General features: G+C 41.0%; 1 protein-coding gene across 2 annotated transcripts; it reads left to right on the plus strand.

Moving 5' to 3' along the window:
• Positions 1–208: 208 nt before the first annotated feature.
• On the plus strand, positions 209–9,177 carry LOC133896785 (FRIGIDA-like protein 3). 2 transcript variants are annotated; one of them, XM_062337417.1, is made up of 4 exons: positions 209–476; positions 867–1,901; positions 2,863–3,032; positions 8,531–9,177. In XM_062337417.1, exons 2-4 carry the CDS (start codon positions 890–892, stop codon positions 8,942–8,944), a joined length of 1,596 nt encoding a protein of 531 aa, XP_062193401.1. In that variant the 5' UTR covers positions 209–476; positions 867–889; the 3' UTR covers positions 8,945–9,177. The 2 variants fall into 2 exon arrangements, with proteins under 2 accessions (XP_062193401.1, XP_062193400.1); XM_062337416.1 differs by having other exon boundaries at positions 209–472.
• Positions 9,178–15,666: the final 6,489 nt, after the last annotated feature.

Here is a 15,666-nt window from a genome sequence, read left to right on the forward strand (position 1 = left end):
GTAAGATTTATCTTATGACCTGTTTAGCAGATTTTCAGCTTCAAAATTTTTAAAGTAGATCTTCTGTAATTTTATAAATTTTTAAAGCTGAAACTATAAACAGATTAAGAGTTTTTAATTAAAATATCTTATTTTTATTTTAAACTAAATATATATATATTTAAACCGCTTTATTTTATTATTATAAATTTTAAATCATGATCTCCGAGCAGTCCGTGCTGCCTCCCGACTCATCCTACCAGTTCCAGCTGCTACTCCATCCTTTCCCATCTCCACGAAAAGGCGACCCACGCCTCGCCTAGGGTTCACTCCCTTCACTTTTCCTCTCCCCTCCTCTCACACCCATCGCTGCTCCAAGCGCCGGCGACCCTTGATCTCCTCCCCAAGCCACCGGAGGCGCGCAGGGCGAGGGGGCGGAGGCGCGGGCGAGCAGCGACGGGGAGACCCTCCATCGCCTCTGCCCGCCGCTGCGGTAAGTAAGCAACCGATTTCTTCTCCTTGGTCCTAGATCCAGACATTCCGAATACCAAATTGTCGCTTTAGTTATTTGTAAACTAGCGGTTGTGTAGGTAGGCCCTGCCTCTGATTGAATTGCCCATCGACTTGTCCATCTTTCCCGTGGGCAGACGAATTCCATTTCCATTAGATTTTTTTTATATGCATCTGAAGAAAATCTGGACACCATAGAACGGCTACTTGTTGGCAATGCTGTCTTGTTCTTTCGAACAAAGAAGTGTTGTGGGTCTTGATTCAGATAGCTGACTTAATTGATGGAAATAATGTGATTTTTTCAGCTTTTGGTTGTTATTGTGTTTGTTTCGGTCAGGGTATGAATTAGCTTATTTGTCTTGTTGCCCTGCTTGCAGAATCTGTCACCGTTGCGTCCCACATGGAATCTGTGGCTACTCTTATGGAGTCGACAAGCTCTAAGATACAGCAGCTTCAGCGGGCATTTGCTGAGCTTGAGAGCCAGAGTGCTGTTTCCATGAACCTGAAGTGGAAGCAGCTCGAGGACCATTTTCATGGGCTCGAGCAGTCGCTCAAGAAAAAGTTTGAAGAGCTGAAACAGCAGGAGAAGGAGTTCAAGGAGACAGTTGCGAAATCCGAGCAGATGCTGGTGCAGCGGGAGGCTGCTGTTATGGCTAAGGAACTGACTTCGCTGGAAAGGTTACAGGAGAAAAGAGATGCTGCTTTAGCAATGATATTTGGCAAGTCCAAGCTTTCCTTACCTGTTCCTGCCATCAACCCAATGAACAAAGCATTGAATAATCTTGGTGTGAAGTTGCCTAAACCTGCTCCTGAAGACAGTGTGCGCCTGCAAGTTGACAATGCTGCTGTGAAGCCTCGTTCTGAACTTGTTGTGCTCTGTGAGGAAATGAATGTTAAGGGGCTTCATAAGTTCATATCAGACAACCGGAAGAACTTGACAGCCATCCGTGAGGAAATTCCCAGTGCACTGAAAAGAGCATCTCATCCTTATGGCTTAGTGTTGGATTCCCTGGAAGATTTTTATACTGGAGATAATCTGGTATTGGATGGCAAAAAGGATGGAGACCTTCTGGGTGTAAGAAGGACGTGCTTGATGTTGATGGAGTCTCTTGGACAGCTGCAAGCTGATGTTGTAGCTGGTTTCTCCTCGGTGGGGCACATGCTTACAATTAATATCAAAAAACGAGCGAAAACGATTGCGTTGGAGTGGAAGTCCAAATTGGATAGTCTTGACATTGATGCCAGTAATGGAAACTGTCTTGAAGCTCATGCATTTCTTCAACTCCTGGCTACCTTTGGTATTTCTGCTGAATATAATGAAGATGACTTGTGCAAACTACTTCCATATGTCAGTCGTCGTCGTCAAACACCTGAGCTTTGTCGATTGCTTGGGTTGTCACAGAAGATGCCAGGTCAGTGCTGTGATGGACTAACGACCCATCTATCTCAATCAACATGGACCATCTGCTACAGATTTGCTTTCTCTCATCTTATTGAGATGCTTGTTTAACATTCTTATCAAACATAATTTCCACTTGCATAACTTTAGTTGCTAATTTGTGTGTAGTTTTGACATTCTTACTTAATGGTTGTTGGATGCTGTGAGGAGCTCAAAAGTTAAAAAAAAAAATCCTGTACAAGTTTACAACATCCACATATTCTTTGAAACATCCAAAATTACTTTTGCTGATATGAGGCCTGCACGTAACCCAGCTATTCTTGTAACACATGTATTGTAATGGCTATTGTCTAATCTAGTCAAGAGCTGGTCACTGTGTAAGATTTATCCTCCTAATTTTTTGAGCTTAAGGTGTTTGATTCTTGCGCATTTCTTGTGTGGTACCGTTTAATTATGATTTAAAAGTTTTTTTTTGGCTGAATTCCAAAGCAAGCATCTTTTCTTACAAAATTTAAGTTGTTAAGTCATAATTCTTCGCTATCATTTGTACTGAAAGTCTGAAGTACACGAAGTGAGCTTTATTATTTAAACCATCTTTTGTTGATTTTACCTTCCAGCTTGATTACTTGTTTTTGCTATTATTGTTAAGATTGTGTTGCCTTCCAATTTATTGTTTTACATATTTGAGTGGAATTTGTTGTAAAAAATGTTTTCTAAAAACAGGATATCTTCCTTCATAGTATGCTAGAACAAGTGTATAATGCAGATACGTTGCTGCTATTGTATCAGCGTCTACTACAAGTCTTGTTTTCTGTTTTTATCAATATTTTTCATGTTGTTACTTATTTATTTTTCTACCATTTTTATTTTCCCCTGTGATTTTGATCCATATATATGCTATTTTCTTGTTCACATATTTGAGGGTTTTCTTTTTTCACAATAAGTGATTTACTAACGAAGTTTCTTGAGATCAGGTGTAATTGGATTTCTGGTGGACAGTGGAAGACCTATTGATGCGATTAATATGGCTTATGCATTTGAGCTCACTGAACAGTTTGAACCAGTGCAATTGCTGAAATCATATCTGAGAGATATTAGGAAAGTGTCACATGTCAAGAATGCAAAAATGTCTCCTGGAGCACAGGTACATTTTAATCATTTCAATATATAAGGTTTTTCTGGCAGAAACAAAAATCAGCCACCGTACTAACTTAACCAAATGAGCAAGCATTGAAGTAAGTACCTGTGAAAAACTTTGGTTAGCAAATATCTCTTCCTTTCAGGGAAGTCAAATAAAACATTTTTGCTTACTGTCGGTGTAATGAACTAGCATATCAATATTGTTTTCCTGTTCAGCCTTTTTTTTTGAGTACTTATCAGTGTTTTCGTAAACGGTGAATGCTAAACAGTCGGTCACCCGATGTTTAGTGTTTAGGCTGCTTACATGAAGAGGAGACGGTGCGCACAAGGTCTACATGGTTTTGTACTGTAGCACACTAGCAGCAAGCATTCCATGTAAATATTGCAAACAAATAACTATATGTGAGATTTGGCCTTTGAGACATACCTTTCAGATTGTCCATTTGTCCTCAAATTCATTAATCAATAGTTCAATACTCAATAATAGTCCTAAAAATTGGAATTATGTGCGTACAAAAGAAAATAGCAGCTGTTAGTAAAGAATTCAATTAGTCAAGTATACAGCAAGTAGCAATGAAACCAAATAACATTTACCAAACATTGAAACATACAAGCAGTTAGGCATACAGCACAAATGACAAATGGCAGCTGAGATAAACATAGTTCTCACATGATGACATGAATGAAAAATTACATAGTTCTTAGTTCTCACATGAATGACAAATAACAAACATAGTTCTCACAGACATAACAGCCGAAACATTAAATAGTTCATAAGCATGCAGTGACTAATAGAATGATACTAGCTGATAATATATGAAATTATCATATGAGTGACTAATCAGCATTCTCCTCCCCATCTTGCTCATATTGGTCAGACTAGAACTCAATTTCTTCCTCATCTGTTGGTCCATCTTCGGGATCAGAATGGAACTCTTCTTCATCAATATCTCTCGCTTGAGACAATCTTGCGCTCCTACGAAGTTTTGTGGCCTCGTCAGCCCCACATGTCTTTTCAATTAATCGCCATGTAAGCCCAGTAACCGGCTCCATATCCAAGTCTTCATCTCCACCCTCAACCATCCACCCTTGAGCATGACTTGCTTCGCTAGTAACAAGGGGATCCACTTTCTTGTTTTTCTTGGCCTTCTCTTTTTTTCCATTCATTTTGTTATTATATCAAACGAAGACAAATTGGTCAACTCGCTCACAAGTTAGCTTATTTCTTTTCTTTGTATGAATCTGCAAAATTCCAATTCAATTTTAGTTACAAACTTAGAAGAAACAGATTCAGAACTAACATAAGAGTTGGGAGGCTCACCCTTTTGAAACAGCTCCAATTCCTTTCACAACTGGAAGAATTAGAGGTCAAAGACAGGATCCTTATGGCCTTCTTTTGAAGTGTTGGAACCTGTGTTCCATAATTGCCCCACCATTTGGCTACATACAATGATACAAGTGCATAGGGAGAAAGCAAATTAGCACAAGATAACTTAAATGTATGTACTGCAGATCTGAAATAATCAAATAAATAGCAAAACTGAACTAGTTTAATACCTGGGTTGAAGTCATAATCCTTGCAGCCAGCCATTGCTACAGGTTTTGCAAAGTGTCCTGCTTGATCTTTAAAATTGTGCAGCTCATCATTGAGCACTTCACTTTGCTTTTCATAGTCACCATGGTAAAAAGTTTCAACAGTAGTGATCAACCCATCCATGACTTGCTCATCTAAGAAGATGGATGTATCATTGTAACTAAATATATGGGTTCAAAAAGTATGCAGCCAAGTGCAAAGGACAGTCAAGCCTATTCTTCATTTTTATATCGATGATCTGTATGATATTATTGTAGAGAGTCCCATTCCGATCAACATTCCCTACAGCCGCCATGATTTCTTTCTTTGCCTTTTGAATGTTTCCACAGAGAAAGGCCATTGATGGCTTGATATCCCCGTCAACTATGCAAAGTACTTTGACCAATGACTCAAACATCCTCAAGCAAAGAGAAACACCACTCCAAAATGTTTCACCAATGTACCTGTGGTTTGCACACCTTTTTTGCTCTTCTTGGTGTGGTTGATTTTATCCCATTCTTAGCATTGAGACATTGCCCTTAGCTGGTTCTTTTCATACAAGCTTTGCAATGTGAGAAAAGAGGAAGCAAATCTAGTCACACTGGGTCTCACCATATCTCTCTTCTTTGTATATTTCCTCATCAAAGCCAAAGTTCTATGGTGTGCATAGATATGGTCAGTTCCTTTGCTTGGTCAAGTGTTCTTGAACCTCTTCATCTTTCCAATTCCTTCAGCATCAAATTAAGGGTGTGAGTTGCACATGAGCTCCAAAATATATTGGGCCTCTTCACATACAACAGGCCCTTGGCTGCCGTGTTGTTTGGAGCATTATCCGTGACTACTTGCACCACATTTCTAGCACCTACTCGCTCAATACAACTGTCCACATACTCAAAGATGAGTTCTCCCGTGTGGGGCTCATCTAATGCCTCCCTTGATTCTAGAAAGCTTGTGCCAATGCCAGAATTGACACACAAATTCATTACGCTTCTCTTTTGGTCTGTCCATGCATCGGTCATAATGGAGCAACCGGTCTTGGCTCACTCTTCTTCTTGCAACTTCAATATCTGCTTGGTATCTTCCACATCCTCATCCAATAATTTCTCCCACAGCTCATGTTGGTTTGGTTTCTGTCCACCAAGGCCAAAGCGGCCAACCGCTTCTAACATTTGGTCAAATTCTTCATTGTTGATGGCGTTGAACGGTATTGCTGAAATTTAAACAATTCAAGGTTAGAAACAAGAAACATACAATTCAGCAAACAATTTATGGTTATAAACTTATAATTCAGCAATGAGAGCAACTTATTACCGTGTACATACACCCAATGAGCTGTGTATCGCTTCAACCTATGCATTCTCTCCTTCCATATTACTTCAATTATTTTTTGTTGGCGCATCATCTTTGCGCTGCTCAATGAGCTAGGATCAAGTGGCAGTGTGAACTTATCCGTAGGCCCCAATTTCCGTGAAGCCAAAGCTCCTACCTCATCAAGCTCATCTCCATTGGTGGTGTCTTCCACATCCGGTGCACCATCAATGTCCACAGCATCTTTGACCTCTTGCTTATCTTCTAGCCTGGCCTTTTTAGCTTTCTTTGAGTCGTCCATGGCCTTCTTGCACTTCTCTTTGTCCTTGAGTGTGGCAGCTTTGCAAAGTCTAACCTCACCACGGATCCCAGCAATATGGCACTTCAGCCTATATATTCCTGCCTTCACAACGAAATCACACAACTTGCACTTGATCACGTTCAAGTTGTTTGGATCCGCCAACACTCCATAGTCCCACCCAATGTCACCAGAGTTCCTCTTGAGGCTAGCCTTGCTGTTGGTGGAAGAAGCTGATGCAGTTGACGACATCCTGCAAGGTTGCAAGTGAGCAAATTACAATTGATTTCAGCACAAGCTCTAATTTCTCATTTCTGGAATAGAGAAAGTGCAGAACAGAGGGAAGAGGCACACGCGTACAACTGAGAACTTGTATCCTTCATTGTCCTCTCAATTTGAATTATGTTTAGGAGATAACTATATATGCAAGAATCCCTACACTAGCAGTCTAGTAGAGCATACAAGCAAGCAAATTGCACACAAGCACTCAAGCAGCATCAGGCCAGCAACGCATACCATCCACAGATCAGCACAAGCACAGGCGGAGGCGGGAGATGTACCTGGAGGCACGGGACCTCGAACTCGAGTGCTCGATTGCTGGGGACGGACGGGCGTCTAGCGGCACCTCTGCACGGCGTGCAACGGAGACGACGGTGACACATTGGATTGGAGAGGGGCAGCGGTAGATCACTGTATTTGAAGGAGCAGCGGCGGCGGGGCAGGAAACGAGCGGCAGTGGCGTAGCAAACTGAAGAAAGGGGAACGAATCGAACCCTAGAACCATTATATGTGGCGCCAAAGTTGCACGTGTGCGAGGGTGGGCCATTTTTCGATATACCGCTCATCCTCTCCATCGCCTGGTCATTGGCCGAGTCGGGTTGTTTGCTGCCTAGAACCGTGTAGAATCCGTGTCGTGTAGGACGTTTAGGCCGTTTTTGACTGTGTTTGACCGTTTAAACGGGGTCACCATGTAATCCACCGATTAGGGCCTAAACTATGTGGCTACCTCTCGTGTAGCGTTTACACAACGTGTGCACGGTCGTGTAGCACGTTTACGTGAACATTGGTACTTATACTACTGTATTTTGTTCAAGTAACAGTAGGCTTAAAATGGTTTCTTCTCTTATGCTGGAGCTTTTTTCAATATTAAGCAGGGTGATGTATTTGTTCCCTCCTTTATTTGTTCTATGGTGAAACGAAGCTACATGAACTTTTTGCATTATTCAATTACACCTTTTAGTTACAAAATAGTGTCATTTTTGGTTGCATGCAGTCAATATGTTTAAACTTTGACGATCAATATCTTTTTGAATATTTCGATTGAACTTTTGAAAATGATATAGCTAGATTTGACTTGAAATGTAGTTTCAAAACATTACAATTTTGCTATACTTCGCATATATTTTATAGTAGTAATTCGTGGTCAAAGTAGTTTATTGGTGCCCATGTCCATTTCCAAAACACTATTTTGTGACCGGAGTATCTGATTTCCATGGTTAAGATGCGATATGAGGTGGTGAGCGCTGGAGCAGGCACCTACCAAGGCATCAGCCGCATCACCATATTGATTAGGATGAGCAACGACAGAGGGTACAATGAGCAACATGAAGTAGCAGATACTGAAAGGAATGAAATAGAGAAGGGAAAAGATGGATTGCCCTAGCCAAACATGACCATTGACCAAGTCTCAACTGACTCTGCTCTCTGAACCTATAGTCGCTGAGGTGGTAAAGTACTGAACTCCCATTTGCTGGACTCTGGGAGCTTAAGGGCCTGTTTGGTAGACCTCTCCTTGATTCAAATTCTCTGCAGAGAGTGATTCTATGAGGGAAGTGATTCTGTGGCTGAAAATGATTCTCTAGAATAAACTATATGGAGGAAGTAATTCTGTGCGGGAAGTGAATCAGGGGAAACTGTTTTTTTCAGCCTCTCAACGTCTAGTTCATTTCAGAGAATTACTCTTATGGATTACACTCAGAGAGCTAAAAGCTGAAAACTACTGTTTGGCAGAGCTCCTCCTGATTCTAGCTAGAAAACTACTCTGGGAGCTCTGCCAAACAGGCCCTAAGTTAAGTTGCATTAAAGTAGGATACTAGATAACTGATTGCTAGCATAGCTTTTTAGCAATAGCTAGTTGGCTGCTCCTTTTCAGTTCTTTTGTCGTGTACAACAAAGTCTTTATCTAAAGCAATCATGTTACATTTTTTTCGTTCTCTTATCTGTTCTGTGTGGTTGTGTGCACGTGTGCAAATGCATGTGTATTTGTATGTAGTATTACATATAATATGCAGTATGTGATATTAACAACCGCTCATATTTTCAGAATGAGATGAATGAACGTGAGTTGTCTGCATTGAAAGCTGTCATTAAGTGCATCGAAGAGCACAAGCTGGAGGAGCAATACCCTGTGGATCCACTTCAGAAAAGGGTTTTGCAGCTAGAGAAAGCAAAGGCAGACAAGAGGCGGGCTGTTGAAGCGGCGAAGCCACAGTCCAAGAGGCCTCGTGCCAACGGATCGGTCTTTGCACCCCGTGTTACCAGCTTTGCTGATAGGAGCTTCTACTCAGCAACCCCAGAGAGGCATCCCTCCTACCCTTACGAGAGGCAGTTTGTGTATGGTGCTGAGGCCCATCATCCTCCAGTTATGAGCTCAGTGCCGTACACGATCCAACCTGCCCATGTGCCTTATTATGGTAATGGCTATCCAGTTCAGTACCAGGTACCGTATATCCACTAATGGAGAGAGCCTGGTGCAGGTGCTCTTTCCTAACTATGTAGTTCTTAACCTGCTGCTACTCTGTTGTTGTAGTTGTATCAGTTACTAGCTAGTTTGCCTAGCTGAAAATAGTTGGACCGGACAACTCTGTGTGTGTGCTGCGAGTGGCTATTGTGCAAATCTGTTAATTTTATGTCCTCACGACATAACATAATTTACTCATAATGTTTAGCTATGATGAATCTTCCAATGTATTTCCTGTGTCCTGTGATACCTGTTGCTGAAGAAGCGATGATGGGCTTGAGAGCTTCTGTGCACTACATCAAACATCGTGACATCATTGGGTGTCTTCGGAACTTTCAGTTGCATCTTGCAAGTAAACTGGTTATTCCACTTCCTTTATTGGATGACTCGAGCTATTTTCCATGGTCTTTTGAAACAATTTTCACCACATGGGATGAGATGCATATTGTTTTACTCATGAATTTTGCCCATGTTGCTTGATCTGGGGATGCTACAAGGCAATGCGGCAGTATCACATACAGTTTTACAAGTTACATCCATTGTCTTACAAATGCGGCAATATCGAGAAATGCTGCTAATCATTTGGATGGGTGATCAATTCTGTAATTTCCACCTTTGGGTTTACAAGTTACATCCGTTGTCTAGTAAATTCAGCCCTGTTATATAACTGAACTCCAAAATGATCCAAGCGATGGAAAGCGTGATGTCTAGAATCCTACACCTGGTATACTATTTTCCAAAAGCTCGGGCTGCAGGGATTAATTCCACCTCCTGATACAGCTATTTTTTTCTAGCTGGTAATGCCGAGTGATTAAAAATGTGAACAACTAGCTAAAAAAGGGTCTTAATTCACACATAATTCTAGTTGCTTGGGAGGTTTGGAAGTACTACAATGAGTGTGTCTTTAGGACACCGTGGTGAGGAAAGTGGATGAGGAAAGAGTGTAGCATTTAGGCCCCTAAGAAAAAGGTAAGAGTTTCGGTGATTAATGATAACCATATTATTGTGACTAATATTTTAACTTTTAAGCAACATAAAGGGTAAAGAAAAACTTAATTGTCAATGATGCTTTTACACTCTTGCCCGTTAAAAGACTTATATGATGATCAAAGGATCAGAACGTGAAGGATAAGGATCTTCTAGATCTAAGTGTCACAAGGAGATGAAAGACACTTAGAGTAGTATAGGTTTTTTTTTCTACTTAGTCTTTTGACCGTACTATAAAGAGGGGTTAAGAGTTGTAGTTTGACTTAGGAGAGTCTAGACATAGTCGATGCACACTTGTGACTTTCCATTACTAGGCTAACCTAAAAAAAATCATTGATTCCGAATCTCGAAGGTAGAACTCAAATTGTTTTGAAATAGATAAAATCAGCGAAATTTCAGTTCACTGGATGATCCTCTGTATCAGAGTGAGTTCGCCGGAGTAAATTCCTAAGAGTTCTGACTTGAAAAATTGTTGAAGACCACGCCGGATAGTCCGGCGTTCGATAGGTGAAATCACCGGATAAATAGGAAGCAGTGAAGTCCAGAACTAATTCTACACACCGGATAGTCCGGCGTAGCAAAATATGATCACCGGATGAATTTATACAGAGAGGTTGTAAACTATCATCTGGCCCATTTCAATGCGCCGGATGATCCGCTGTAGGACAGGATTAATCACCGGAGGTTTAACGGCTAATGGAACAGTTAACGGCTATTTTGTCAGAAATATTAGCACTGGATATTCCGTTGTGAAGCGTGTTATTCACACCGGACCTTCCGGCATTAAGAAAAAGTTCTGGGTTGTTAGGCAACGGCTAATTTTCGATCCTTAGCCTATAAATACCCAGTCATTTGGACCTCTCTCTATCTCTTGCGACCCTGTAGCAGCTCATACACTTGGTGTGTCATTTAGAAGCAAGAGATAGAGCACTTGTGTCAATTCCAAGTTCTTAGTTGAAGATTAAGGACTTCTTTGAGTGCTTGAAGAGTAACAAGTGTGTATCTAGCTGTTGTCTAGGCTTGGTCTTTGTCAAGTGAAGCTTGAGGCTTGTTACTCTTGGTGGTTGGCAACACCTAGACGGTCTTGGTGATCGGAGGTTTTCTCGGTGAGCTCTTGGAGGACTTGTGGGAGCCCCGGAAAGAGATGATGTACTTGGTTTGATGCCCGCCAATCCGGAGATGGAGAAGGGGAAATCAAGAGGGAGCACTTGAGTCTTGGTGACTCAAGGGGGAGCTACATCCTTGGTGGATGCTCCAACGAGGACTAGGGGGAAGTGCTAACTTCTCGAAACCTCGGGAAAAAATCGTGTTCTCTTCTCCAACTATTTACTTTCCTGCATTTTACTTTGAGTATCTTTGCTATTGCGAGTCTTTCTTTAAAATTCTCTCTCTTGGTTATTTTGCTTATTTAGTTGCCTTGTCCTAGTTTAAATTACGTAATCGCATTCTCTTTTATCTAGGCTAAGGTATTATTTGTTTAAGCGGTAGAAGTTTTAATTAGTGCCCAATTCACCCCCCTCTTGGGCCATTCGATCCTTTCAATTGGTATCAGAGTCTCGTTCTCTTGATAGGCTTAAAATCCTAGAGAAATGGCTCCAGGGAGCGGAAGTAGCGTGCCAAGGTTCGAGGGAAAGAACTTTACCTATTGGAAAGTTCGCATGGCGAGCTATCTTGAGGCTATTTCCCCCGAGTGTTGGCAAGCAACCTCTGTTGGGTTTGATCGACCTTTTACCGAATAAGAAGTTAGGTGGAATGCTAAGGCTAAGAATGCTATATTTGAGGGAATTAGTGAAGAAGTTTTCTCTAGAGTTAGAAGTAAGGAATTTGCTCATGACATTTGGGTCGCTCTTTGTGAAATTCATGAGGGATCTAGGAGAATTCGTGAAGAAAGATATCATGTGCTTATGAATGCTCTAAATCAATTCAAGATGTTTCCAAATGAATTATGCAATGACATGTATTCTCGTATGAACATGCTTGTGGAAGAAATCAATTCTCTTGAACTCACTCAATTGTCCGATGGAGACGTTATTCGTAGGATCTTGATGGTACTTCCCAAGCCACAATACAATATTGTTATCTCTCTTCTTCATGAAAGGGACATCAATGACATGACCATCACCGATGCCGTTGGAAAGATATGTGTGCATGAGATGTTCTTGTTTGGAGATCATGAGTCTTCATCCAAGAAAAACATTGCTCTCAAAGCAAAGATGGTCGACAACAAGAAGAAGAAGATCAAGCTTCCATCATCATCAAGTGAAAGTGATGAAGATGACGATAATGATGAAGATGATGATGATGACTCCGACAACGAGCTTGCTCTTCTCATGAGAAGAACCACAAGGATGATCTCTAAGTTTCAAAAGAAGGGCTACAACTATGATCCCAAGAAGAACAAATTTCATACGAAGAAATTTGACAAGTTCGGTGGTGGAGACAAGAAGAAGTGCTACAATTGTGGTAATCTTGGTCACATATCATATGATTGCTCTCATCCTGACAAGAGAAACAAGAACAAGTCCAAGAAGCTTGATGCAAGTGAGGATGAGGACAAGTACAAGAAGAAGGATCAAGACAAGAAGAAGAAGAAGCTCTTTAACAAGAGAGGTGGAGGACGTAAGGCCTACATTGTTGGTGAATGGGTCTCCGGTGAGAGCTCAAGTGATGACTCAAGTGATAATGATGATAACAACTTCGCGGGTCTCGCAATCGTCAATGATGATCCACCTCTACCTCCACCACCTATGTGCTTCATGGCAAAAGGTAACAACAAGGTGAGTAGTGAGGAAGATGATAGTAGTGATGATAATGGTCTTTCTCCTAATGATCTATCTAAGCTAATGAATGACTATGCTACTGTCATCAAAAGGCAAAAGACTAATATTAAGTTGCTTGAAAATGCTAATTCCATGCTTAGTTCTAAACATGATGAGTTGCTCACTAAACACAATAATTTGCTTGAAAAATATGATGAAGTAGTTGAATCTAACAAGTCTCTCAAAGCAAGTAACTATAAGCTAAAACTTGAGCATGATGGCCTAATATACAAACACCAATAACTTGAGTATGCCTATGATGCCATTGATCGTAGCTTGGATGAATTGGTTGATAATGATGTAGTTAAGGTCAATGCATCTACCTCTTGTGATGATCTTCTTGATATATCATGTGATATTATATCATCATCTAAGACTAACCATGCAAGGGAGAAAGAGTTTGAAAGTGAGATTGCAAGTCTCAAATCTTGTGTGGCCCGGTTGACTAAGGGGGAGTACAAGCACAAGGAAATCCTCATGAAGAATACTTTGTACTACAACAAGAAAGGACTTGGATGCTTCCCCAACCCGGTAAAAAGGGTCATAAAGACACCGGAGATCAAGAATTGTTTCATCAAGAAAGTTGGTTCATATTGCCAACATTGTCAAGTCACCGGACACCACATAAGGGAGTGTCCAATTCCTACTAAACCTCTCCCTATTTTGCCTTCTAAATACAAGTCCACATTTAATGATCATCATTTTCTATTGCATAAGCTTAAAAATGATAAAATTAAGGCAAAATTCATTGGAACTCAAGCTAAAGGCAAACTTCCTAGGCAACTTTGGGTGCCTAAATCTCTTGTGTCTCACATGAAAGGTACCAAACTTGGTTGGGTAACTAAACAAAAAGCTTGATCACATGTGTGTAGTTGAACTACAAAGCCGGTGGAAAACATTGGGTACTTGATAGCGGATGTACACAACATATGACCAGCAATGTAATGATGTTCACCTCTCTAGAAGATGAAGTGGATAATCATGATAAAGTCACTTTTGGTGATAACTCTAAGGCAAATGTGGTAGATTTGGGTAAGATGGCTATCTCAAAAGATCTCTCTATTTCCAATGTTCTTTTAGTAGAATCACTTAGCTTCAATCTACTCTCCGTAGCTCAACTATGTGATTTGGGTTTCACATGTTTGTTTAGTGACGTTGATGTTATCATAACTAGTAAGAAGCATAATGACCTAATATTCAAAGGTTTTAGATATGGGCATATCTATCTTGTGGATTTTTCCTCTAATGAAGCTAGCTTAACTACATGCCTCTTCACCAAGACATCTATGGGTTGGCTTTGGCATCGTCGGCTTGCACACATTGGGATGAGACAACTCAAGAAGGTATTCAAGAATGGGAAGGTGGTTGGTGTGAAGGATGTGGTTTTCGAGAAGGACAAGTTATGTAGTGCGTGTCAAGCCGGAAAACAAGTTGCAAGTCCTCATCCATACAAGTCCATGATGCCTACGTCAAGACCATTGGAACTTCTACACATGGACCTCTTCGGACCAACTACTTACAAAAGTCTTGGTGGTAATTTATATTGTCTTGTCATTGTTGATGATTATACAAGATATACTTGGACTTTCTTTTTAGATGACAAAGGCAAGACCGTTGAAATCTTCAAGAAGTTCGCAAAGAGGGCACAGAATGAGTTTGAGTCCACACTTGTGAAGATCCGGAGTGACAATGGGACGGAGTTCAAGAACACTCAAATTGAATATTTTTGTGAAGAAAGAGGCATCAAACATGAGTTTTCATCAACCTACACTCCTCAGCAAAATAGCGTGGTGGAGAGAAAGAACAAGACCTTGATCACACTTGCAAGAGCAATGTTAGATGAGTATGGTACCCCGGAGAAGTTTTGGGCCGAAGTAATCAATACGGCGTGCCATACATCTAACCGAGTCTACCTCCACTGACTATTAAAAAAGACGCCATACGAGCTTCTCATTGGGAGAAAACCCAATGTCTCCTACTTCCGGGTGTTCGGGTGTAAGTGTTTTATCTACAAGAAAAAAGAACGCCTAGGAAAGTTTGAAAAACGTTGTGATATTGGTTTTCTTATTGGCTATGCATCAAACTCCAAAGCATATCGAGTATTCAACAATGCCACCGGCTTTGTTGAAGAAACTTATGATGTGGAGTTTGATGAATCTAATGGCTCCCAAGGAGAAGATATTTCTTGTGATGATGTAGGTGATGAACCCTTGAGAGATGCAATGAAGAATATGGCAATTGGGGATATCAAGCCTAAGGACGATGATGAAGATGTACCCTCTACTTCAATACCGCACACCTCAATGGCACCCCAAGTTGATAAAGATGAAGACAAAGATGATCAACCACTTCCATCACATGATGTCTATATCTCTCAAGAGGAAGCTCAAGCTCAAGCTCAAGATGTTGGACCACCACAAAATACACCTCAACAACCACAAGTGAAGCATACACATATTTCCAAGGATCACCCGATTGACTTGATCATTGGGAGTTCATCTAGGGGAGTACAAACTCGCTCTCGTCAGTGTGCTTTATTTTGTGAACATTACTCATTTGTCTCTTGTTCAGAACCCACACATGTAGATGAGGCTCTCAAGGATCCGGATTGGGTGTTGGCAATGCAAGAAGAACTTAACAACTTCACCCGCAATGAGGTATGGATACTCGAAGAGAGGCCTCAAGACAAGAATGTGATTGGAACCAAGTGGGTCTTCCGTAACAAGCACGATGAACATGGTGTGGTGGTACGCAACAAGGCAAGACTTGTCGCACAAGGTTTTGCACAAGTTGAAGGTTTGGATTTTGGCAAAACATTTGCTCCCGTGGCAAGGCTTGAAGCCATCCGTATCCCTTCTTGCATTTGCTTCACATCATAACATAAAACTCTATCAAATGGATGTGAAAAGTGCA

This window comes from Phragmites australis, chromosome 17 (genome assembly GCF_958298935.1).
Source record: "Phragmites australis chromosome 17, lpPhrAust1.1, whole genome shotgun sequence".
In the NCBI taxonomy this organism is placed as follows: domain Eukaryota; kingdom Viridiplantae; phylum Streptophyta; class Magnoliopsida; order Poales; family Poaceae; genus Phragmites; species Phragmites australis.

Coding starts and splice junctions, on each gene's coding strand:
- LOC133896785 (XM_062337417.1), top strand. CDS start 890: ATGGAATCTGTGGCTACTCTTATGGAGTCGACAAGCTCTAAGATACAG. Junction 1,902..2,862: donor GTTGTCACAGAAGATGCCAG/GTCAGTGCTGTG, acceptor TCTTGAGATCAG/GTGTAATTGGATTTCTGGTG. Junction 3,033..8,530: donor AAATGTCTCCTGGAGCACAG/GTACATTTTAAT, acceptor TCATATTTTCAG/AATGAGATGAATGAACGTGA.